General features: G+C 40.0%; 1 protein-coding gene across 1 annotated transcript; it reads left to right on the top strand.

Annotated features, from left to right (window-relative positions):
• Window positions 1-44: 44 nt before the first annotated feature.
• wdr95 (WD40 repeat domain 95) lies at window positions 45-22,014 on the top strand. Its single transcript, XM_084350675.1, has 30 exons — window positions 45-206; window positions 1,337-1,580; window positions 2,722-2,775; window positions 2,863-2,946; window positions 3,090-3,155; window positions 4,384-4,614; window positions 6,097-6,182; window positions 6,282-6,374; window positions 6,462-6,507; window positions 6,613-6,659; window positions 8,170-8,287; window positions 8,466-8,535; window positions 8,986-9,226; window positions 9,317-9,422; window positions 10,037-10,188; window positions 10,472-10,574; window positions 10,713-10,819; window positions 10,920-10,999; window positions 11,391-11,445; window positions 11,533-11,578; window positions 11,970-12,029; window positions 16,764-16,926; window positions 17,015-17,110; window positions 17,212-17,270; window positions 17,988-18,120; window positions 18,254-18,293; window positions 19,474-19,562; window positions 21,179-21,363; window positions 21,491-21,590; window positions 21,769-22,014. The coding sequence occupies exons 1-29, from the start codon at window positions 139-141 to the stop codon at window positions 21,554-21,556; spliced, it is 2,988 nt and encodes a 995-aa protein (XP_084206801.1). The 5' UTR covers window positions 45-138; the 3' UTR covers window positions 21,557-21,590; window positions 21,769-22,014.
• The last annotated feature ends 3,064 nt before the right edge of the window (window positions 22,015-25,078 follow it).

The following is a 25,078-nucleotide window of genomic DNA, read 5'->3' as shown; positions in this document are numbered from 1 at the left end:
TCTGCTCAGGTGTAATGTTAGAGTGAGTGTCAGGTAGGCTAATGTAACATTTGTGTGGAGGCCAGGCTGAGGAAATGTGCTGCACTAAAGTCTGCTTTTTGCACCATATCAACCTTTAAGATACACCATCTAACCAGGATGCCACTGGGGAAAAAGACTCGCTCCTCTTCAGCTTCAGGGAGATTAGAAACCCAACATGTGAGCAGGTAATCTGCTGTGTTGTTGCTCTGCTTACTTTCACTGTAAGACGTGTTTTTGTTGAATTAGATTTCTATTCAATACCACGTTTATCTTTATTTCACACTAAGTGTTTAATGTCTTGACCGAGACTGAGGCTGTTTCTCTGTCATGTTCAGAACATGTTTACTGTTGTCATGGCACTTGAGTTGCTACCTGAGGCAGCACTGAGCAGTTACCATGAATCACAGGAAGTCAGGTCACCTGGATCATAGTGTCGTAAAAAAAGTTACCCAAAAGTCATACTTGAGTAAAATTAAAAATATTGAACTGAAATATTACTCAGATAAAAGTGAAGGTCACCCAAACAAATATGACTAAAGTCTTAAAGTTTCCGATGTTGCTGCACTTAAGTATCAAAGGCAATTTTCTGAGAATAAATGTTAAGTATCAAAAGTACAAGTTAAACTATAAATGTAATCACATGCATGCATATATTATGTACTATGTATTGTCAGAATCAGTGTTTTTCTTTTCTTTTCTTTTTTTTATGTTTGCTGTATAACTGTATAGCTCTACTTTGGCTCTGATGCACCATGCAATCTGCAAAGTAACTAGTAACTAAGGTTAGCAAATGTAGTAGAGTGGAAGTTTAAAGTAACAGAAAGTGGAAACACCCAAATAAAGTACAAGTAACTCAAAATTGTACTTAAGTACTGTACCTGAGTTAATGTACTTACATGCATATCCACCTTAATCCACCTAAGTGAAATTTGTTGCATTATGCTTTCCAAATTGAGTGTAGTCGAACAAAAAATAGAAATGCTGTGTAATTGTTGTATTATTACTTGTTACTTACTAAAATCACATTTTCATCCCTGCATTCATAATGATTTTTGTAAGAAATATAACAATGTCGGCTACTCAAATAATGTCCTTCTAATGTACTTTAAATGAGAGATCAAACAATATCTATGGAAAAATTTGCGAAATCAAAACAATGGCAAGTGCAATGTCCCCATCCCATGTTGTTTTCAGTAAAAATCAAAATTTGTCAAAAATAATTGCAATATGATTTGTTTTTACCATAGCATGCAGGTCTAATAATAACAATACTCTATCAGAACATCCAATTAAAATAACATATCAAATCCTCCAGCATCCTCTCTGACCTGGGGGGTCCAGGGGAGAGGATGAGAAGCAGTTCTGGGGCAGGTAAAGTCACGGACGACTTCCCAGCGCTGAGACGAGAGGGTGTCAGCGAGGACAGGAAAGAGCAGCCTGAATGGTTGGTTCGAGAGCTGCTGAAACAGAACAGGAGAAGACACTCTGTCACACTCGGAGACCAGGCTCAAATCACGAAACGACAACAGCACAGTATTGATTCAACTTGCAGCCTTCAGGTACGGTCTTCAAAACATCTTTGTTTCAAATCAGAGAAGTAAATGTGACCTTAATGACCCCATCTGCATCTTAAAGGGATTATCTTAGTGCCATGGTAGATTGTCACCCTTTCCCAGTAGGTCTACTTTCTGCTTTTCGCCTCAAGGTGTCACTAGAGTGCCTCATTGTTACTCTTCTCAGCCTATAGACTATTTCAAAGTCCTGAAACTCAACTACAGCTGACGGTATCTCAGGAGCAGCAGAATGAATGAGAGCTAATGCCGAAAAATGCCGTTTTAAATCAAGTTGATGATCAATTTGCTGTCAGCCTGACAGTGCATGAGGCCGAACAATCTGTCCCGGAGCTCAGGACGGCCATGTTTCAGGCCACAGTAAAACAAGCATATAGATGCTGACTATTTTAAAGGACCATAGTCGACTCAGATTCAAGAACTCAGGCTGACAGCGATGATGGCTGAAGTTTGTGGGATTCAGCTGAAGTTGTCAGTCGCACTCCTCGTGCTGAATGTAATTACCGATGTGCCATAACGGATGAGGTGGAACAGGCTCAGGAGTTTAAAGTTATGCAGCTCTAATAAAAGGATTCGGAGAGCGGTCGAGGTTATGTGAACACTTTCAGTACTTCCATCACTCTGACTGATTAAACTATTATCTCAGCATTTCAGGAGATACCGTGGGGGAAACCTCGACCCTACTTACACCCTCCAGGCATTAGGCCTGTTTATCCCTGTTATTTATTAATGATAGATCAAAGAGTGTCATGGATCGAGGACCTGTTGCTAGGAGACCGTGGCAAATTGACGAGTGCCCATTAACACGAGGGCCACGTGCGAGCATCTCGGAGACAAGTCCTGGCTGGTGGTGGGTGGCCATCACAGATTGTCAGTATTACTCAGAGGTGGAGCCCTAATCATGTGTGCTGATAATTAATCAGTGTTCAGTGTTAGCATGCGCTGTTCACTCTGCTCTCTAACCTTGATTTGTATTTTTAGCACTCAGACTTTATGAACTGCCTGGTGAGTGGAATGAAAAAAGAAAAGAAGTTTCAAGTCCAACTGGTTTAATTGTCCATGTGCTCTCTTATTAAGTCTATAATCAACCTGCAACGGGCTCATGTTATGACAAATTCTTTCCAATAAGATCGATGAGACGATAACGCTCGACAACCTCCAGAAATTGAAACTAGCATTTGAGGTAGAGTATAAAGTGCACCTTTTGAAAGCACGCTGACAGCCTCGATATTCATTTCTGGATGATTTGACTGTATTTTTCTTTGCAAAGGAATTTGAAACGGGTGGCTTGAGATCCATTGATGCGAAGAATTTTGGACGTATAGTGAAGAAGTGTTTGGCCTTGCCTCAGACAGTAAGACAGTGTGACATTTCTCTTTATATCTTACTCTCGCTCAGATTCTCTCATCTGTGTCTCACTTCTTTTTCAAGCCTTTGCAATTACCTGACTAATTTACCCTAAGTGTGATTATGCTTTTCTCTTTTGTTCTTTCCCAGAGCAATGCCCAGACTCAAGGGTTATTCAAGAAGATTGATTACTCAGACCGAGGAAGGATTTCATGGGTGAGATGAAATTCATATTTGTTTCTCATGGAGCGTACAGCCTTTATATTCAGTGTAAGGAGACATTTTCTATGCATGCTAACCAGGGATCTGCAATAAAAAAAATAAATAAATAAAAGTCAGGCCACTGTGATATATGACAGGATTATTCCCACAACTGAAATTCAATCAGGATTTGTGGAGCAAGTGTAACTGAACACGATGATTCAAGCTAAATCAGTTTTCAACTGCCACGGTGACTGTACACTAACACATTTGTCTTGTGCCGACTCCAAGGTGAAGGTAATAGCTTACGCTGGTATTGACTCTTGATGCTTGACTTAATTCTTATTAGCTTTTCAGTGTTTTGTTCCTCGGCTGGATAGTTAGTCGATTTATACAGGCCGTGTGGATTGTGCTGCTGCAAACGTTGCTCTGGTTTGTTTGTAATAAAATTATTAGAATATATTTCTAGATACCTGATGTAACTCTGGAGTAGGATTTTATTTTTAACAGCAAGACTTATTTTGATTTTGCAATATAATGCAATACAAGAGTATCATTTTCACAGGGGATTGGGAAGGCATGTAAGGTTAGGGTTACTTTCTTAAGTCCTCTGCACATTTTTCAGACAAAATAACAATTAATAAATTTTTTAGATTCAGTATTATTCCAGAAATATGCTATAATCAGGCAGTCATATTAGCTGACTCTGCCCGGACTGTGAGCTCAGAGCACTGGAGAAGCATGGGTGTTAACTACTATCACTTCTTGAAGCGGCTAGGGGCTAGCTGGTTAGCATGCTAACTTCAAAAGATATCTCTGCAACACAATACATATACATAATGTCAAAACATGTCATTTCTTCACATTCTGTTGAAAATTTCAGTTCATTGTTGTAATGTTTTAAACTAATATTCGTACATATTGCACCTTAAAAACAATAATCTAATAAAAAAATATAAAAAATGTGATTTAAATGAGGTACTAAGTTATATTACAACAATTACACAGCATGATGTAACAAATCTAGGTTGATATGCATACATGTATGTAAAAATGTAGAAAATAGCAGTCATCACCTGCACACTTTTTTGTTGTCTTTTTTCGTTTTCCACTTCTGAAACCAAACATTCGCACTTGCTCACACCCCATTTCTAAAAATAGTTGGGAAGCTGTGTAAAACATAAATAAAAACAGAGTGTGAACCTGTACAATAACAGTCCTAACACTAACTGATGTGATACAGGGGGACTTCTGCACACATGTGCTGCAGGAATACAACGAGAGGCAGGAAACTGTAAGACGCAGTAAGCAGGTGGCTTTCACTCTGCCGGCCACTATGAAGACGTTGTCTCACGGCATTCCCATCATCAACATCCACTCCACCCACGATGGCACCATCGTCACTGTGCGGGAAGACGGGGTTGTTTGCTACTGGAGCCCTGAACTTAAACCACTGAAGACCAAACCCATGTTTGTATGTTCAAACTTTTGTACATTTACTTTATTAATCTGGCGTCAGTCTATATTCTTCTTATTGTCAACAACTCCCACATATAAGTCTAGCTGTCAACACTTCAATACTGTCTGTGGTTTCTCTTTTTTTTTAATACAATCAGTAATTTCCTAAAATAACAAGCCTGGATTTGTCGGGGACTATTTTAAGCTTCTAATTAATACCCCAGGTGCTCTAGGCAGTATTTACAGCAGGAGCACGTGCACTCTATGTGACAGTGACTCAAAATAAATAACAGTGTCCATAATGTTCTTTGTGATAAAGGAACATGTCATTCAGCGCTCACTGATGAGTTTTTAATAGTCTTTGGACCTAAATGGAGGTCTGTGGACGAGTAAAATCAGACATATTATTTGTTTGTTTGATGCTGATTCTGATGACACTGTCGCCGCTGGATGATTTTGGTGATGTATTTTTATTGGAGTGCTATTCTGGTCACAGTTTAAGTAGAGAGATAACAGTATAGTCATCAGTGTAATGTTGTTATTGCTGTCCTAATGATAATGTGTGTTCACTGATGCACTGCTTCTAAGTCCATGTTATTTCATGTTTGTTTTTTATGTTGCACTTTATGCTGCAAAACCAACTGCACTTAGGGGACAAATGAGTTTCTATTGCTATGCAGGCAACACTTGTCCTTGATCAATTAACTGTTGGTTTGCTTCTTTTCAGTGGATTTTTTGATGATAAGAAAAGTTTGGAATATCACCAGATTTTAAGGCTAACTAACTCCACCAGTTTTACACAGTAAAGTGTGTTTACAGGTCTTGGGGGGTAGCTACTACTGCATGTGTGAAGAAATAGTATAACGTTTTTTGTGGCTTCAGAGGAAGCTGCATGTAATCTGATAATTGTTGCACTCTTGGTAATGTAGTCGTCAAGTTTTTTTAAAAAAGGAAGAAGAATGCATGACATTAGAAGTTGATATCTCTGGTTCTGCTGTATCATTTGTTTTTACTGCCCATGAGTCCAACAGTGTTGTAGGAGTGCAATGCTAGACCAGCGACTGCTTTTCAAAACCTGTAACCTACATTACCCACAATGCAATTTAGCCCCTGACTCGCATCACTGGATGCTGTTCAGCAGATTGAATGGAGCTTCCTCTGGTGCCACAAATGGCTTCATTTTCACATATACAGTAATTCTCCCTGTAAAATTGCTGGAGTTACCCTTTAATATTATCCATATGCACAAAAGGGATTAAGATGTTTGTGTTGCTTTGACACTCCTCTATATGTAACGTAAGGACAAAATATAAAAAATATAGTAAATGTAACACTTTATGCTTGATAAAATACGACAGGATAATCTTCACATATATTTATTTCAGGTCTGTTGTATCAGATGGCATCAGTTTATACAGCTATCATACCATCTGTAGTTACATATTGAATTTGGTGAAGGTTTTTAACATTTTATTTATTTATTTATTTATTTTTGCAGAATGACGGTCCTGCAAACAGGAAGTCAAAGTGGGCGAGTGATTTTACTGTGATGACAGAGTACAACAAGCTGATGATCGCAACTGGGTAATATGAGAAAAGTTGTTTTTTAAAAATGACCAAATGATTTATTCAGTGTAACGATTACTCTCTTTGTTTATCGTGCACGTCTCCTTTATCTTGCAGGGACAGAGAGATCCAGCTTTATGAGCTCTCCACTCTGGATCCTTATTGCCAGATCAATGCACTGGACACAGTGCCTTTGACATTAGACTACGGGTGAGCAACAAAACTGCATGTAAACACGTCCTCCAAATGTATTGAATAAGTCAACAACATGTGCTGGTTTGTGTGTTTCCTCTATAGCTACACTGGCCCTGATAAATGCTGTATTCTGTATGGAGACACTGAGGTGAAACCTTTTGTTTGAATCTGATCTACGTATAGAACATAAATCATTCATTACATGCCACTTGATTACCACTGCGAGAGGTTAATTATTGTGTTTGTGTTTCAGGGATGCGTGACTATCATTTTAATATCCTCTGTCGGAGATACCCTCAGGTAATCGTGCCTTTTCTAAAGACTTGCTACACATATTCATTCATACTCATACTCACTCACTTCAACAATCATACACACATAATCAGGGTATATAGGCTTCCGTTGTGCAGGCACAATCGATACAAACACTCTTTTGTTCCTGTATCAACTAAGCTTCGTAACAGCCTGAAATGAATGCGATGGTTCTGCATATGGAAATGAATGTACATCATGACGCCAGCTAGTGTATGGATGTATGCGAGTGAATGGATCAATGAATGTAGGCTGTGATAGAGTGCTGGGATGTGTGACTGAACCTATATTTATGACAGAATGAATGTTTTGGTAGGTTGACATGGTGTTATGGTGAGGCGATGTGAGGCGAATGCTTATGTGAATGCTGGTGTGGATGTATATTTACGGCAGTATATGTGTCGGTTCATCCAGTGTTTGTCCGTGTCTATTCCACCACTGTCTTAACCTGATGTACGTTGTACTGCATGTTGTTTTTTATGTATTTTATGTATTTTTATGTCCGTTTTTGTGCTGCAACTTCTCCCTATCTCCGAGACAAATTTCTCCCTGGTGGAGACCAATAAAGTAACCTTAACCTTATTTGAACAAGAATTGGAGGACGGCATAGCAAGGTATCATAAACACATTGCAAGGGTGTAATTAGTACAATATACACTATTTTTACTAGATCAATCATGACTAAAGAAAACTCAACTGAGTCTGAGGGAGACATCAACTTTTAACAGCCAATCAGATTTGTGTACTTCCTTCTTTCCATCCAAAATCATGTTCTTGGCTGAGTGTTATTACCGATGGGAGTCAAGGTCAAGGCTTATTTTTAATGTTCATTCACATTTGAAGTGAATGAAGCTTCTCTGGTCCTCCAAAGATAATGCTGTTTTTAAAATCTTTTCTTTTCAATATAATACTCTCTTGAATATGTCAACAACTTATGAAATATTGAGATATTCAGAGCAGTTTAAAGAAATATGTTATGTCATATCATATTGAGGATCAAAATCTTTGGTCTTCAGTTCAGTAAGAGTTTTTATCTTTTATTTTCGATTTTATTATTTTTCCAGGTTGTAAAAACCTTGTCTTTGTCATATTGTATATTAGCTGTTCAGGTGAGTCAGTACTTCATTGATTAATTAACTTGCAGGTCATTGTATTGCTGCCGTATTGTGGCGAACACCATTGAAAAAGCTCCCTTTTGTGTTCCTCCTTTTTCATTTAAATGTAGCACTTTCACTGCATTCATGATGAAAGCACACGTATGTGTATGTGTGTAAGTCGTGGTTATGCAGTCATTTTATCCTGCTTCTACTGGAACAGAGTGCACGGACTCGAGTTGCATTAGCACAGTGAAAGATGTGGAAGAAAATTATACCTTCTGCTTCCTATAGGTTCCGAGGCAATCATATAAATTATACGGTCGTTATGTATGTGCGGCTGTGTCTCCGAAAATGACACCAGTTTCTGCTTTGATTGTACAGCTCTTCTTTTCATTTCATAGGTTGTGGAATAAATTACCAAAGATTGAAAATGTTCCCAGCATAGCAGTTGACAATGCAGTGCTCTCTCCGAATGTGACATTTGTCAGATGGAAGGTTCATCAGGACTGGGTGACACAGGTGACATTTTACCTCTCTATGTCTATGTATACTCACCTTTTAAAGAACTATATTTAAGTTTGGCTAAGTGACAACTCACATTGTCTGCAGACGCCGCGTAGCATTAAATATTCCTCCTTCACTATGAACAGATAATCCTGAAATAGAGTGAGAAACTAACTCTCATCTCAATATTTAGGCGAAATATTTTCAAAGTTTTCAAGCTGTTGTCTCCTCATCAAATGAAGAATCTTCGTCTCTTGTTGTCGGTAAGTTGTGTGTCCCTTTTTATTTTTATTGGTTATTTTCTTTGCCCATCCCCGTCTTCTTCAGTTGTTTAGGAGAATGCTCCTGACTTTCCACCAGCATGAGAATAATGACTGACTTTTTATTTCTGGGCGAACTGTTCCTTTAACTCCTTTTACTCTACGACAGTAATTGAACTTGGTGTTGAACAGCAGCAGCCTGGTAGGGAGCTGTGAAGGATGACTCTTGATGACTCATCTTTCACAAATTCACCAATCAGTGCCAGCATGTCTATATGTGTGTGTGTGTGTGTGTGTGTGTGTGTGTGTGTGTGTGTGTGTTTGTGACCGCCCCTGTCCATTTGCTGCCATGGTCATTTATTCTGATAATGACGAACCATTGCTTCAAAGGCATGTTTTGATCGATGCTCGTGGCCTTGTGATGAAGAGCTTTGTGTTTTTCCCCCTCTTGAGGTTGCGTGCTGCCTCTGACAGATGCCGAGCAGCAGTTGAGTGAGATCAGAGAGGCCTGCTACGAAGGCAAGACCAAGAAGGTCCAACTGAGCTGGACTCCACAGCTCCGGGCATCATTTGACCAGACAGTTTTTAGCATCCACAAAGGCGTCAAGACGTTCGACCTCAGTCAGAAGCACAGCCTGCTGGTCACTGGAGGCATGGACAGACTCATACGCATGTGGAACCCACATTTTTCTGGGTGAGGAACCAGAACTCAATGGGCTTTAATTTGAGACGGGTAACATCATTTTAAAAAAGCAACTTCCTCTTGGTTTGTTTTCTTTTTTAGGAAACCAACTGGTGTTTTGAGGGGCCATTGTGCTCCTATTGTCTACCTCTGCGTCACCACAGAGGACAGTCAGATCTTCTCAGTCTCCATAGACGGCACTGCGAAAGTGATTCATGACTCGTTTTTTTATGTCTCACTTCTGGTTTTGTTTCTTCTAAATATCCAAATGACTGTATATGCAGTGCATTAAATGTACAGTGTGTAGGATATTCGAGGCTTTAGAGACATTAATGGAATATAATGTATATAATTTTGTTTTCATTAATGATTTCCGTTCCTGCAACACATTTCTCTGACTGAATGAAACACTACATTTATGAACCGGGATGGAGTCGCTGTACAGTGTTCAGGACTGTAACACCAGAATCCATAGTTCACATCTAGCATGTCATTAGGTTTCGGCGATAAAAACAGTTTGGTTAAGGTTAGAAAGAAGTCATTTCAGTCATATGTTGATATTTTACATTAGTGAAATTCTGATGTAATCCAACCTTCGGGTTTTGTCGACATGGAAACAAAATTTCTATTTTGAACTCATGCGTCATGAAAAAATGGGCGAATCCTGCTACCGCACTCGAATCCTTTAAATTAAATCTTGTCAGTATTTCACCAACTGCTGTGAAACTGGGTTGGTAATAGAGCACTCAGTGTGATATTTATTTTCCTTGAATAAATTATGTGACTACTTCTTCCATCACTGTTCACCTGTTCCCATTTCAGATCTGGCATATTCAAGATCAGTGTTGCCTGTTTACAGCAGAGCCCAAAGCAAGTGGGATTCATGGTGACATATGTGCATGCTCGTATTCCTCTGCGATGAAATCCCTGTACGTCGCGGCAGACTCTATGGCTGTGCTCTCCCTGAAGATAAGGTTGGCTGTCATGCCTTTGTGCTTTATTCATCATAGAATCCAAAGTGCTCTGAAGATATTTTGGAAATATTCCTCCGCTGAGCTAATTTATGGATGTTGGTTTGTGAAGTTCTGTGACTGAAGAAAGACGGATGATGATTTTGAAGACTTCCTTTTAAAGGATTAAATATCCCACTTTCACCCAAAAGATATAGAATTTGCAATTTGTTCTTCTTCAGGGATGACTGTGGCTCCTTAATATTCATCTCCCTGTTACTCTTCTTGTTATCTTTCCCTCTGTAAGGCCACGGCTTCACAGCCGTCTGACTGTTTCACATAATGAGCCTGTAATGTGCTGCGGCTACAGTGAGGAGTTTCGTCAAGTTGTCAGCTGCACCGATGGATCTGTGAGTCAATTAGTCTCTTACAACGCCGTAGACACGGATGACCACCTTCACATTCCCACTGACAAATTAATACAGTATGTATAAAGACAGGAACATGACCATGACACATATCAGCTGGTAAAATGTGACTGCTTTCAGGTGGTGAAAGTCTGGGATTTTGACTCAGGGCGACTGGTTTTTGAGTTTGGTGGCACACCTGACTCATCTGTCATCACCTGCATGACTTTTGACCACAAAGGGAGGAGGTACAGTACATGAGGCAGCATGTGAAATGTTTTCTCTTTTCATCATAACATATATTTAGACACAACTTCGTCTCACTGCAGTATGTTCTTGTGTTTGCAGACTCATCACAGGTGGGACGGATGGTTGTTTAAAGATCTGGAACTTCAACAACGGTCAGTGCCTGAAGACACTTAAGAAGGGTATGTATTGTAAATGTCCATTTCTCCCTCAAAACATGACGTTTGAAATAAATAGCCAAGTCGCAGAATAAAATTTGTTTTTCTGTAGAGCTCAGAACATCTCCAGTTGTGTTTGTGGTAAGAAAAACAGATATTTTTGACGAGACGTTGGAACTGGTTTTGTCACCAAAATCACAGCTGGAGATGTACATGTAGGAACTTAAAGCCACAACTTCAAAATCTTTATTTTTAACCCTAACTAAAGAAATGAAAAGTCGCAACATCAATACATGTGAAATGTTGATATATCAGCGGTTTTGCAGAAATGCACATTGCCATCAATTATTCTGCTGACTGGGTTGAAATAATGTATTCTCAGTAATTGTGAAAAATCCATTTAATCTTCCTGCAGATGGTGAATGTCACGAGGTTTGTGATTGTATCTTCCTGAAAGTTCACAGGAATTTGTGAGTAATGATGTGACGTCTGGCAAGTTTTTTTCTGCTCAGTATAAATTTTAATCCATGTTGAGTCTGTGCTATTTATGTTTGAAGCTATGTGATGTCTGTCGGCCGGGACCGGAAGATTGACATTTACTCAGTGAGTACAAAAGAGGAGACATGAGCTCTGGGTATTATATGAGTTTCAGAAATCCCATTCCAATTATTTCTCCAGTTCCTCCATCCTTCCAAGGTAGTGCATCCATTTGCATTTGTTTACATTGTTATTACCAGCATAAAAAAAAAAGAAGATAGTTCTCGTCACATACAGTATAGACCGCTTTGAATTTCATTAGAAATCCAGATGATTGAGAAAGGAGTGTGCACATTTTTTGCTGCATGGCAGGTGTCCTCATCCTTGCCTGGTTAATAAGCATTTTAATGTGCTAATAGGATTTCCCACCAGCCATTATTTTTATTATCCGCACATAAAACAATGTTGATGTACAAAATGTCTCCTGTTTGCTGACTGTGAATCTCTGTTCTGTCAGGACATACCTGAGGACCTCCATCACGTCCAGAGGCCGCAGCCTTCGTGGCAGGATGATCTGGTGATTAATGAACAGAAAACTGTCTTGACAATAACTCGGAGAGAGAAGACAGACCAAAATAATCAGTAGTTCAGTGAGCTCTGACTGAGAGTTTCTTTTCCCCCTGTGACATTTATTTCAGGCAGACTAGATGACAGCGATAGAAACATTGGATGGATTCCATCATTATTCTTCCATTTCTAAAAAGCACAGCGTTCTGTGTTGAAAGTGACGAAAAGACAAATTGGATCTTTTTTTGGTTGTGAACTGAATGCATGATCAAATACACATCAGGCGAATGCACACTGTGTTGTAGCTCTGTAGTTTTATTTACCACTTTGTTTATCTATTTATAATCATCATGGTGAATACAGATGCTCTTTTGTAGCTTCAGTTTCTTTCTTTTTTTTTCTAAAAAAAATGAAATTCTGTATTTCCCAGTGGTGGAAAGTCACATATGATAAAGTATATCATATTATACGTGCTATTAAATGCTGTTTTTAAGTATAATTTCAAGGTACTGCAAATTAACGTTTAATGTCACTAAATAGTTCTACTCCACTATTTTTCAGAGACAAATATTGTGCTTTTTACCGCACTACATTTATGTGACAGCCCTGTTTACAGTAACCTGACGTGCCGTGCCAGATGGTTTACTTACACAGAACCATCTGGAAAGGCTCTGCTACAAACTGTTTGGAAAAGGACGGCACTTTATAAAAAAATACGTGGCAGATTACTGGACAAACCATCTGTCTATTACTATCAGGCTAACTTCAACCAATCAGATCTACAATAGGACAGTGCTGCACCACCAGAGCCAGTCGAGAGAAAAGTGAAACCATCTTTCAATGATCCTTCAATGTCGTTCTTTGCTCTTCTTTCAATGAAATACACTCTGCAGTTCGGATATAGCTGACGGTATAGCAGCACCTGCGCTAACCTCTCGAGGAGCCGCCATTAATGTTTTAAATGAACAGCTGCTTCTCTCGCTGGTCGTCACACCTGAAACACACCTGTAGCTGCCGGTAGTTCCTCATAGGATGCTGACTTGGTTGAACCGCTGTGTGTTCTGCCACCAGCTTGAAGCCGTGGAGCTGCGTAATGGTTACAAGCTACTTACAAAATGTGTGATCATCATTTTTTAAATAGAAAGCAGCCAGCAGAATATTAAATAGTTAAATTAGCTTCACACTGACTTGAATTATGCAGTGGGTGTCCGTGGCCAGTGAGTCCATGCTCAGCCTCGGTCAGTGGTGCACCTGCCGGCCTCTGAATATAAAGCTTCACTGCTGCTTCTGTGTTCATATCAGATGGACACACGGAGGACACCGTAGTCTTTGGTCCTCACAATTGTTTTTGCTGACTGGCTGAAAAGAGATAGAGAGAGATGTGCAACAAAGCCTCCCTGATCTCTGCCCCACTGTGCTGCATCGCCTGCAGAAAAAATCTGAACTCAAGCAGCGAGTTACCCCAACCCCCATCTCCCTTTTGTTCTTCCTCTTTCCTTGTTCAGCTTTTCTCAGTTTAGAGGTTTTCTTTCACATATTTTGAAACGCTTTCTTTTTTTAAATGTGCTATCTTCCTGTATGCATATTGTATATACAGGATACTAATTTATATTTTATTGATTATTTTTTAGTAAAGTTTTCTCTGGATGTCCTCACATCACACAGATCCCCTTTGTCTAAGTCCCGGAGCAGCCAAGCTTTGACCTGTCAGTATACCTGTAGTTTATGACAGGCTCTGCTCCTGAGCTGTCACTGAAATGATGGCACGGTTTTATCACTGACTGAGTTCAGAACACAAGGTGTGCACCAAATGCCCTAAGCACCCCCACTACTCTGTCATATAGGGTCACATCAGTATTTTATCCCCTGCGATTTTTTCTTTGCACATGTTTTTGTTTGCACATAAAATGATTTCAGGATTAGTTTTGGAACAGAAGTTCAGCCACATGATTATTAAATACTCAAAAAAGCTGTTCGATTATTTCAGGAGAAACTGTTCAATCCTCTGAAATGTCAAAGTTTTCTAATCCGAGGCACTTAGCTGCCAACACGATTGATGTTCCTGAGGGATTTCTATTTCTCATCATCGATCATCTTGTCAGAGTAGGTTTTAGATTTAATGATTTGTGAAAGAAGCCACTGGCTTGATTTGACTGCTTAATTGTTGCACTACAATATCTGTAAAATCAGGCTAAATGCAATATGTTTCAAGTGAGGCTGAGGCTGTAGTCAGGCAGAGTGATGGATGGAGCTGAATGCTAACATCTGCACGCTAACAAGCTCACAATGACAACTCTTATGTTGCTACCAGCGCACGCTTCGGTGAGCTCCTTGACCGTCTCAGCCCGTGCTCTGACGGCACGCTGTTTTTCCAATCATAGACCTTGTCTATGTGCTTGGAAAGTGAGAGTCTGCCTTGTAAGACCTTTTGGGCGGTTATATGAGAAGTTTTTCTGCTGGAAAGCCTTTAAGAAGTCAGGTGATATATAAAGATGGATAAACACAAAGACACAGCAAGTTGTGTTGGATTCATTGATTTTGTTGTGTTTTTTTATTTTGAATGTCATGTTGGCAATCAGGGTTTGTGTCCTGTGAGTGGTTAGAGGTTTCTATTGACCTGGCTTTTTATGTTTTTTTAGTACCAGTGTGGTTAGGATCAGCATCAAAAATACCTGGTTAGGCTGAGGAAAATAATGAAAATAATCCTTGAAAATACAAATCAAACATCAGACACAGAACATTTTGTGTGACACAGGACGAAGGATGCCAGCCGGCCGAAATACCAAGTTTTTAGGAAGTCCCATGTTTAACTAAACGAAGAATTTTGTTTCTCCCAAAACAACAAATATCACCAATCCCAAAACAACTTGGCTGTAGCAGCATGACAGCTCTAACAGCGTAACATGCACTACTAGGAAAACAATGTCTCTCTTCCAGGTTAGGTTGAGAAAAAAACCCATCATTGTCCATGAAAAACGGTCTACTGAATTAGAGTCCTGTCCTTGTTCGACACATCCACCACCCACGACCCTTTTCCAGCGTGGAGTTGTCGCTCCTTCTACTACTTCTTTTCACTTCCTCCTCCACAGCTTTAATACCTGCTATAGCCTCGAGCGGTTGCCATCTCTTAACATCTAACAACACACGTCGATATGGGTTGTAATGACCTGCTTGATTATACACCATCTTATTTTAGCATGTGAGCATGCTAACATTTGTTAATTAGCACTAAACACAAAGTACAGCTGAGGCTGACGGGATTGTAATTGGTTTTGCAGGTATGTGTTCATAAACGTTGGTGGTGGCGCTAGATGAAATGTCAGGAGATCACCAAAAATCAGTAGGATTTATTGTATGCGCGCAAAATTTCATGGCAATCAGTCAAATCGCTGTCAGGATATTTCAACGTAAAAATTAATTTTCCGAAGACATATCTGCAATTTATATGATGTAGTATAACATACAGTACATCACTCAAAGCAAAACTCAACATTCAATAACCATCACAGATCATTATCAGGCAAACTCATCAACTGCAATAATGAATGCAGCCTCATGCTGTCAAAGCTGTACAATCAGTCCCCAGTAATATCACACAGTATATTCCACTTCCTTTATCAGATCCTGCCTGTATAATGTGGTCACGTTACCTTTAAAGGCTGGGAATCTCTGTATTTACACGAGCTGTAGGAGGGAAAATGGATTCTCACTAATGCTGTATGATCCATTGGAGGAGGTGACGCTGAGTCCCCCTCCATCTCTTTCATTATGGCGGGTGGTTCCACTGACCCCCAAAGAGGCCCATTAACAGAGCAGAAAGATTGAATTACACTGGCCAGTAAGAAAAGTGACCCCTTTGATTATCTACAAAGCCCTTTCTCGAAATTGTTTTCCATTAATGGCCTGCAGGAGGAAGATCAATGGGTTGCTCTATATATATTGGTCTCTTTCCTTTATCTGCTGAGCCTCGGGTTCACTCTGAATTTGTCTGTTCCTCCAGATGGTCAGTGTTGTGTTGCATCTCATAAAACATTGAAAACATGGCCCAGTTCAGCTAAATATTTCGCTTTGCCTTGGAATACAATTTGTATTAAGTTGCACTAATCAGCGCCTAAGTCGAAAATGCCATCTGCTTTTTTCCGGAGTTGTGTGCAGTCTTGTTGGCAGCATCGCTCCGAGCAAAATATTCCTGTTGAGTTCAGTGAGAAATAAGCACATGAAGCACAGGATGAATTGCTTTGTCTCAGCGTGAAGTACAGAGGCAGGAGTAATGTTATGTCCGCTCGTTCAGGGGTTTGACATCAATTCAGTCGTTGATCCATAATGTGTGACACACTTGGACAGTACTGTGGGCAAAATCAAGACTTCAGTGGAAACTCACACATGACTTCAGACAGCCACAGGTTCTTTTCATTGTTTAATGAGACCCCTTAGGTTTTTGGTTAACAGACTGCTGATCTTTAAAGATGTTCTGTGAGGTGTGAAAAGTCCATGATCGTTTCCCAGCTGATAAGGTGACTTGTATAAAATTCCATATTTCTCTGGGCTTGAACACTGTTGCAAATACACAACAAAGGTCCAGTCTTTTTAAAAAAAAAAAAAAACATGCTGAAGTGATGGGAAATCCTTCAGAGTACCCTTGTCATGGCGGAAATGGAAGTGAAACTACTTTGGCCTGTTGAGCTGCAAATTCATCATTTATCCTGAAGTTGATAAAAGAGACTCACACTTTGTCTTTCCTCAGAAAAATGGCCATAAGGAGGACATCCTTTGTGCGGCGCAGTGTCCCCCATCTCTCCTCGCCACCAGCAGCTATGATGGAGAGATAATAGTGTGGAACGTGGTTTCTGGACGTATACAGTGTCGGTTTGTCAGCCCACTTCTAGCTGAGCAGCAAAATGTTGAAGGTGATTTGGGAGCCTCAATGTAAATGATGAATGTATTCAATAAAACCTCTGATGTGATTAGATCATTGCATTTTTTTCTGTCACACAGGACTGGATGTGAGTGTCCCCTGCCTCATTTTCCTGAAGAACTCCAAGTTACAGCAGTTTGCCTCGGCTACAGCCCTCCTGTCATCTGGGGTCATGGGTCAGTGTTATGAAAGCATTAATTACAGCTCACAGTTGCATTTTACAGCTTGCAACAATGTCTGTCAATGCACTGTTAATTATGTATCTTCTCTTTCAAAGGTTGTTTAAATCTCTGGAGTGTGCTCAGTGGAGGAAAGTTTGTGGGCAGCTTCAAAGCTGTAAGATATCTAACTCATTTCTTGGTTTCACTTTTGGATATCAAGGGATTAGATTCTAGTATTTCTTTACTTTCTCTTACCTTCAGACTTGCTGATTTAACAGGAAGAACATTTTGTGGTGCACTGTTTCTTTGCTTAGTTCTCGTTTTTGGACAACCAGCAGGTATTTTCCTTGCAGCCATGTAATGCAAAGCAGAGATAGGGAGGTGGGTGAACATAGCATGAAGCTGAAATAAAACATGTGCATATATAATCTTCCTAAAGAGGGTAGAAAGGATCTTTTTAGGCTATACGACTGTTAATATTTTACACACAAAGCTCTAAGAACAACACTTTTTTTTTTATCAATCCCCACTTTTCTTTTGTTACATAGCAACAATGGCTTAACTACTTTTGGACTCTTTTATCATCATGTGCTTTTATTTCTTCATTATTAGTTTCTATAATTTGTTTCCTGGCACGTTTTGCATAACATTACATATCGGATTGTTTGGAGGGGACTGTTATCTAAGGGAATGTATTAAGTCCGTCTGCAGGGAGGGTAACGTTTGCTCACCACAGGGGAGATAACTATTTGGTGTTAATGTTTGATTCTGCCTCTTTTATTCTGCTAGTTTGAGTGGAGCCATTGCCAAATAATGAATATGAGTTGCTGATATTTCAGTGCTATGATTGAAAATTACATTTGCACATTCAATTTTATTTTTCATTGTGCAGTCTAGATTCCATCAAAAGATTACAAAACTGGCTAAAACAAACAAGACGACGTTGCTGTATGCTGCTGACCGAATTGGTTACATCTATGTTTACAACATGGAAAAGTTTGCCCCTGAGATCAAATCACCTCAAGGTTAGCTGAATTATTTTTCTTGTTATTGGCTTTCATTTAACATACAATAAATATATGAAGAAGTACTGTCTATCAGAACATGTAAAATCACCTTAATGATGCTGTCCCTGTTTGTTTTTTCACATTCATTCAGCTGAAAACTTCTGGCGTGCCCATACCAGCAGGATCACTGGGTATGTAAATACACAGCATGCTTTGTCACTTTCAGTAACAAATTCATTGTGTTTTGAAGGAACACTACGCAGGATTTTCCATTTAAAAAATATGTGCGTTGGTGGCTGTATCTGGAAAGAACCTGCCTGTATTTTCTTATTTGCTTAGCATTTTGCTGTGTTCGGGGTGTTTCAGGCAGTTCAGAGTAGTCATGTGTAGCTCCCAGCCAATAAGGTCGGGGCTCTACAAAAACACAGCCAGGTTACATCACTGTCTCCACCTCTCTTATCTGCTCTTGGTCTGTGTGTCTGTTTGACTGTGGGCGGGGCTGAGCTACACACACACACACACACACACACACACACACAGGCAGAGCAGAGGCAAACAGCGGACAGGATGACGTGTGCACTCTGGCTGTATTCTCACAACATCTGGAGGGTTGTGCAGAGGTGTGGCCCTGTTTTTGTGCAGAAGTGTATTTAGAAGTTAACCGCTGTAAAAATCAGAAAATAACATATATTTCTCTGATTCACTGCTTTGTGTTCTCTTAAGCTGCTCCCTCTCTTCATTCACTCAGCCAATAACAATGTTCAGGGTGTGAGGTTGGGACTCTACAAAAACATAGCAACAAGGTTATGTCACTGTCTCAGTCTCTCTTGTCTGCTCTCAGTATGTTAGTCTGCTTGACTGAGGGTGGGCAGGGCTCAGCTACACAAATGCAGGCAGAGCAGAGAGGAATATTGCAGACTGGAGTAAGCACGTACCTCGTCTGTATTTGCACAAATATCTGGAGGGTTGTGCCGAGGTGTTGGCGTGTTTATTATGTGTTTATCTGTGTTTACATACAACAGGCATATCATGCCTTTAAGTTTCAAATTACTGGGCAACTACAGTGCAACAGAAGTAGGACTTTGGGTTGTGTCCTTAACTTTTAGCAAGTTACTGTATGTACTTAAACTCCCTGTGAGTACATCCTTACTGGAACTAATCATCCTCAGTCTGGGGCATTCTGCTGCAGTAAAACGTGGAAAAAGTGTAAAAGCGACTGTGTGTGGGAAGGTCTTACACAGACGATCAGCATAGGTGAGATGCTGCCTGGGGTGCATCTGCCATCAGACGTACAAACACAGTGGATGATTTAGAGCGTTCTGCCAGAAATGTCTTCTCTTATTTCATCTCGTCCCCTTTATTCTGGCCCAGCCTGCAGATTGTTGACAATGATCAAGTGGTACTTACTTCATCTACGGACTGCACTGTGCGCCTTTGGAGTGCACATGGAGAATTCATTGGTGAGTGTCACCATGCATCTGTCAATCTTCTCTTTCCGGACATTATTGATGTTCATGCAAATAACATTAATCTTTATCGTGGTGCAGCGATTAAGGTGGAAATGCTGTTATTCATGGGCATGTTCAATTCAGTGAGACAGTAGACGTGGATGGATTAACCTTCTATGAGACTCCCCCTGACGTCCTTCCACTCTTCATGTGTTTTGCATGTGCCCTGTCACCTTCAAGTACCTGTCAAGTACAGTGCACAAAGCAAACTACATGAAAGCTTAATTACGTTTTGCTTAGAGAACCAGTAAACAACCAATACTCCCACGCTGCATCACTACCTGGCCCCAGGTTAACAATGTATTAATTACATTTTGTGAACAGCAGATTCATTTGGGAATATTCACCATGTGAGCACAATATTACTTAAATACACCTTTAAAGCAGATTCAGAGTAGAGTATGGACATTCAGTCAGGTCGTGATGCAGGAGCTGCAAACAGGCCATAACATTTTGGTGAAAATTGTGATTTTTCTCAGTGCATTTTTGCAAACAAAATAATTACCACAGACCAACTGACACATAGTGAACCTGGGGCTTTCAGGAGCTAGTGCCCTTAAGAGAATTTTTAAACGGTAAGTTCCACTGAGCCATGTCAAGAAATAGATAACTCCGTAAAACCACACACTTTCATTTAATAGTTTGGTGATTCTACAGATTAAAAGACGGAGATATGACATATTGACTGGTAATCTGATAAACTGTCTGAAGTGCTGTCATTAGTGGCTAAGTTGCATTGTGGGTAATGTCGGTGCCAGGTTTGAAAAGCAGTCCACTGGTCGTGCATTGCACTCCTACAACACTGTTGGACAGTTTAAAAACAAATGATCAAAAGTGACTCAGCAGAACCAGAGATATCACCTTTTTTTTTTTATTCCACACAGTCTTCTTCCTTTTCAAAACCAGACACCTACATTACCCACAATGCAACTTAGCCACAGAGTGACATCACTGGAGGCAATTAATCAGATTGCATGCATCTTCCTCTGGTTTTATACTACTTTTTGTACATTGGTACTCCCCAAGACCTGTAGACACACCTTAAAACTGGTGGAGTTACCCTTTAAGCCAAGCTAACTGGCTGCTGGCTATAGCTTCACGTTTACCGCACAGAGATAAAAGTGACATCAATCTTCTCATCTAACTTTTGTATTTCCCAAAATGCTGAGTTATTCCTTGTAACAGCTGTCACCTTTGTCAAATGGTTGTTTTGTTTTGATGTGCATTCACTGCAAAAGTAGACAGAAAAAAGAAAAAATGAAATCTATCTTTGTACACCTTTATGAAAAATAGTCGCACTTGACATAATGTCAGTAAAACGTTCATGTATTGAAAAGCAATAATTTGACATTTATTCTTCCACTTTGGAGATATGGATTTGATTTTTTTCTGTGGGTCTGTAGGAGGTGTGCTGCACAGTGGAGCCCTGCTGCAGAGAAATGATTTCAAATGGATTCAGACATTGTGACATTTTAAGCAGCCACAGTTTTCACTGTGTCACATTCTTTCAGCACCATGTCTTGCAGTTCGGCAAAACATTAAAATGGAGATGTGGTGTTTATCCACAGGGACCTTTGGACAGTCTGAGAGCTGGAGCGTCCACATCTCCTCCTCTTGGAAACATCCTGCTGTCCCCTATGAAGTCCTGATTGATCCACTGAGCATGCCACATCATGAAATTCTGAATTCAAAAACACAATTTTCAGAAGCCATCAATCCTGACAAGACTGGGGCAGACAGAGGGGAACTAAAGGTGAGCTGCTTTACTTCACAAATGATTGTCTGAGCTGTGTAAGGTTTGTTTTTTCTCTCTTTCTCTCCCTGCTCCAAATGTTGAACCGAACTGAACCTTGCCTGCACTTCTTGCAACATAATTGCAGTCAGAGACACACAGTCGGCTGAGACTTCCTCCAACACCCGGTGATACTGACGTTGAGGAAGATTAAAAAGCCCATTTTACTCAGAGGAACACAAGAGTGGGTGAGTTACAACCATTACAGCAAAGACAACTGTACACACAAATGCAATGCAAGTCTTACACCAGACCCAGCTTAAAAAGTGACACATTTATATTTCGAGTGTCCTCTTTTGCATTTCATTCTCTGTCGTGAGATTGTCAGGCACACTAACAAGCTATCGAACCACTGCGCTTTGAAAGGTTTGGATTCTGTGGAGATACCAAGCAGCAGTGGAAGACCTGACCTCTCCCTCGCTTGTATTGATCCCTTCATAAGCAGCACTGAGGAACTGGAGTCAACTGAATAAGATGAAACTGTATTGATCACAATATGGAAACTGGGTCATGGCGACAGCAAACGCTTTAGCGACAGAGCGAGGAAAAATTAGAATAGAATGAAATATTAGTGAGAATTAGGACTGTATGCAACCCAACTTTTTTTTTTCAATGAAATGGATGAATGAAAGTGTTGAAACAGAAAATGTGACCAAGACTGAACTGATTTCAGGAGCTCCCTGGGAAAGTTCACAGGATCCACAGCTGCTCGTGTTAAAAAAAGAAGCTGAGCTCCGGCTTTCCAGAGCGCTGCTGTGCAAAATTGCTCTCTTATGCATTTTGAAGCGCACACAAGTAGAAAGGCAACAGTGATAATTTTGACATAAGAGGACACTGAGAAAGAGCACATTTTCATCAGTATCCAAAAGACTTAATATTACCAATTTGTGAGTGAAGCACTATAAAGAGTTTGATCTTAAATTATTACGACCATGCAAAATATTTAAACCACGCATGTAATTATTTCTGCAGATGCTGATTTTGAGTTTGTCTTCTATTTTTATGTTAACAATGGTTAATAGGTCAACGGCTTTCCTTTCAGCTCCACACAGACACTTACAGAATCTTTAAGCTCGGTGTTTTGGTTCAGTCTCAGCTCCCATAGCATCGCAGCTCTTTTCAGTGACAAAGCTCTAAAAACCTACTGCAGACTACCTGCTCAGCACCAAACAACAGACAGACAAAGTTAGTGACTAGCTGGTGAACATGGTTGAGCATTTAGTGAGAAGGCAAATATTTCCCTCAGGAGCTGGTGAGTTGAAAGGAAAGTGAATATTAGAGTTACAGTCACAGGTTCGATTCCTGGCTGTGTGGAGGTTGAATGTTCTCCCTCAGCTTTTAGGAATATTCAAACTCACTTGAGCTGGAGTTTGTCCCCTCAGGCACCGTGTGATGGCTGCCCACTGCTCCTCAAGGGTGACTTAAATGCAGAAAACACACTGAGTATTACTGAATGTGACAAATAAAGATTCTTCTCCTCTCAGAGTGTGATGTTACTGAGCCAGCTGTCCAGACCAGATGCTGAAAGAGAGAGAGAATAAGAAGAGAGTGATGATTGTTGGTGTATTTATCTTCAAGATATGATGAATTATCTTTGTTATAATGGATTGTTATATATGTCAACCATATACTTTATAAATAAATCATGTTCAAACACTACAATGTAATTATCTTGTTTTTGCTGTTCTCTGTCTGCTCTAAAACTATAATCCGGTTTTAACAGGATTTAACAAAGAGATATCGAGCTGAAGCTGGAGAGTGCCACATTGTAAAGGCTGTAAGGAGAGGATAGAGACTATCATGGTGACTAATAATACCACATATTCAATAGTAGGGGCAGTAGCATGTGACAGTGGAGATTAGAAGGCTGTTAGCTCAACATTTTAGGCATTAGAAAGGGGAAGATGAGACATGAGTTCAGACACAGCGAGGCCGGTGATAGCGATGTGCAGGGGTGTGCTGTCAGAGAGCATAGCCCTGATATAATGGACAAATTTCAGCATATCTGGTTAAAAACATCACAGGGCTTACCTGTTGTGATGACATTAGAGAGCAGTGTGAATTTCACAGACGTGTGAGCTTATTTTACTAGTAAACTTAGAGGGAACAGTGTCTGACAATCACATTTTCAGCGGTCAGGAAGTGTTCTCCCTGATATATTGGACACATTTTAGCATAGCTGGCTCAAAATCACAGGGCTTACCTGTTGTGATGACATTAGAGAGCAGTTATTATTTCTAAGAGCCCACACTAAAAAAGCGGGTGAAAACCAGCACTGAGACACAACCATGTTCAGGCAAGCAAATGAAAGTGTAACAAAATATTTTTCGCAGTCAATCAAGGAAACTATCACTGTTCTATCTGAATATTGTTGAGCCACCGGTCACAGAAATCACATGGAGCTCTTGAAAACCTGCAGTTCATCATCCCGTGAACACTCACACACACTCACCCGAACACTGCGCCTCCTTCTCATACTGGGAAATATGAGGCCATGCAATTAAATGTTTGTAATAATAATTACAGCAATAACTCAGGGGAGGTTATACACACCACATGTATTTTTTTTTGATTACACTAACTATTAGCACTTGGCCCTCCCCTGTAACCTAATTACTCACACAGTTTCCAAAGCAGTGGGACCTCTGAATTATTCAGAAAAGCTCAGTGAATATAAGCACCTCTAAGAGAGAGAAGGAGTAATTTTGAACGTGAAAGCCAGAAATATTCTGGGTGGGAAGCATCATAATTATAGCTCACAACTTCCCACAAAGTCATGTGCTCCAGTTCCACCCAGGCTGGAGGAAAACAATGTGATGTCGAAGTGAAAAAATCCATCTTAGAACACTGAAATCTGATGTTAATTACACTGTGATTCTTACAGTTCGAGGCAGATTATCAATATTTATGGACATGAACAACTCTCCGAAGGCTACAGAGCCAAGGCTTTCATCACACAAAACATGTAGCTGTGTCAGTGACAGTGAACTGCAGACACTCTGCTTCTTTTGCCAGCAGACATGAAGCAGAAAATGTGACTGTGTCTCTGTGAGATCAAGTAACCGTCACTGTCCACAAATCTGCTCTTTCATTTACTGTCTGGAGAAACATTCAGGGTGACGCTGTCTTGGTTTTTCCTTGTTTCTAGCTGTGAGAGAGACTTGTTCATAGTCACAAGTCTGGACTGATCTGTCAAAGCACGTTTGAATGAATGCTGCATTCACAGGATGTCAGAAATACTGTTGCTGCAACTGCACATAAGCTGTGATGTTGCAAAAATGTGTGAGTTCTGCCAGAATTAGACCATGCTTTCATTTTCTCAAACTTTAATTGCTGCATGTTGTCCTGCTGTTTTCAATAAATTACAGTCAGTAAAGCGTTCTTACACACCTTCCTTTTGACCATTTAAGGCTGAAAAAGGGATTGAGTCCTGAAACCCAGAAATAAATTTACATTTTTACACTTCCTGTTCCCTCGTTTCAAAGTCGATTGGTTTTTTGAAGAGGTTTTCGGTTAGATGAGTGAAATAAGGTCTGTTATTCACGCAAGTTTAAGAGATTTTCACGTTTAGTTTTTTTTATGACATAAAATACATCAGTTAATACCCCACTTGTAAATTTTTAAGCTTTTAAGCTTTTAACCCACATTTGATGCTAATGCTAGCTGTTGTGGCTGA

Source organism: Pagrus pagrus (assembly GCF_965226575.1).
Source record: "Pagrus pagrus genome assembly, chromosome: 4".
NCBI classification, from domain to species: Eukaryota; Metazoa; Chordata; class Actinopteri; order Spariformes; family Sparidae; genus Pagrus; species Pagrus pagrus.
The sequence above is the reverse complement of the archived record's forward strand: the minus strand, read 5'-3'. Positions and strand labels throughout refer to the sequence as shown.

Excerpts from the sequence above, each read along its gene's own strand:
- wdr95 (XM_084350675.1), top strand. The coding sequence starts at position 139 with ATGCCACTGGGGAAAAAGACTCGCTCCTCTTCAGCTTCAGGGAGATTA. Across the intron at positions 10,189-10,471 it reads GTGCTCTCCCTGAAGATAAG|GCCACGGCTTCACAGCCGTC; the intron begins GTTGGCTGTCAT and ends TCCCTCTGTAAG. Across the intron at positions 12,030-16,763 it reads CTTCGTGGCAGGATGATCTG|AAAAATGGCCATAAGGAGGA; the intron begins GTGATTAATGAA and ends GTCTTTCCTCAG.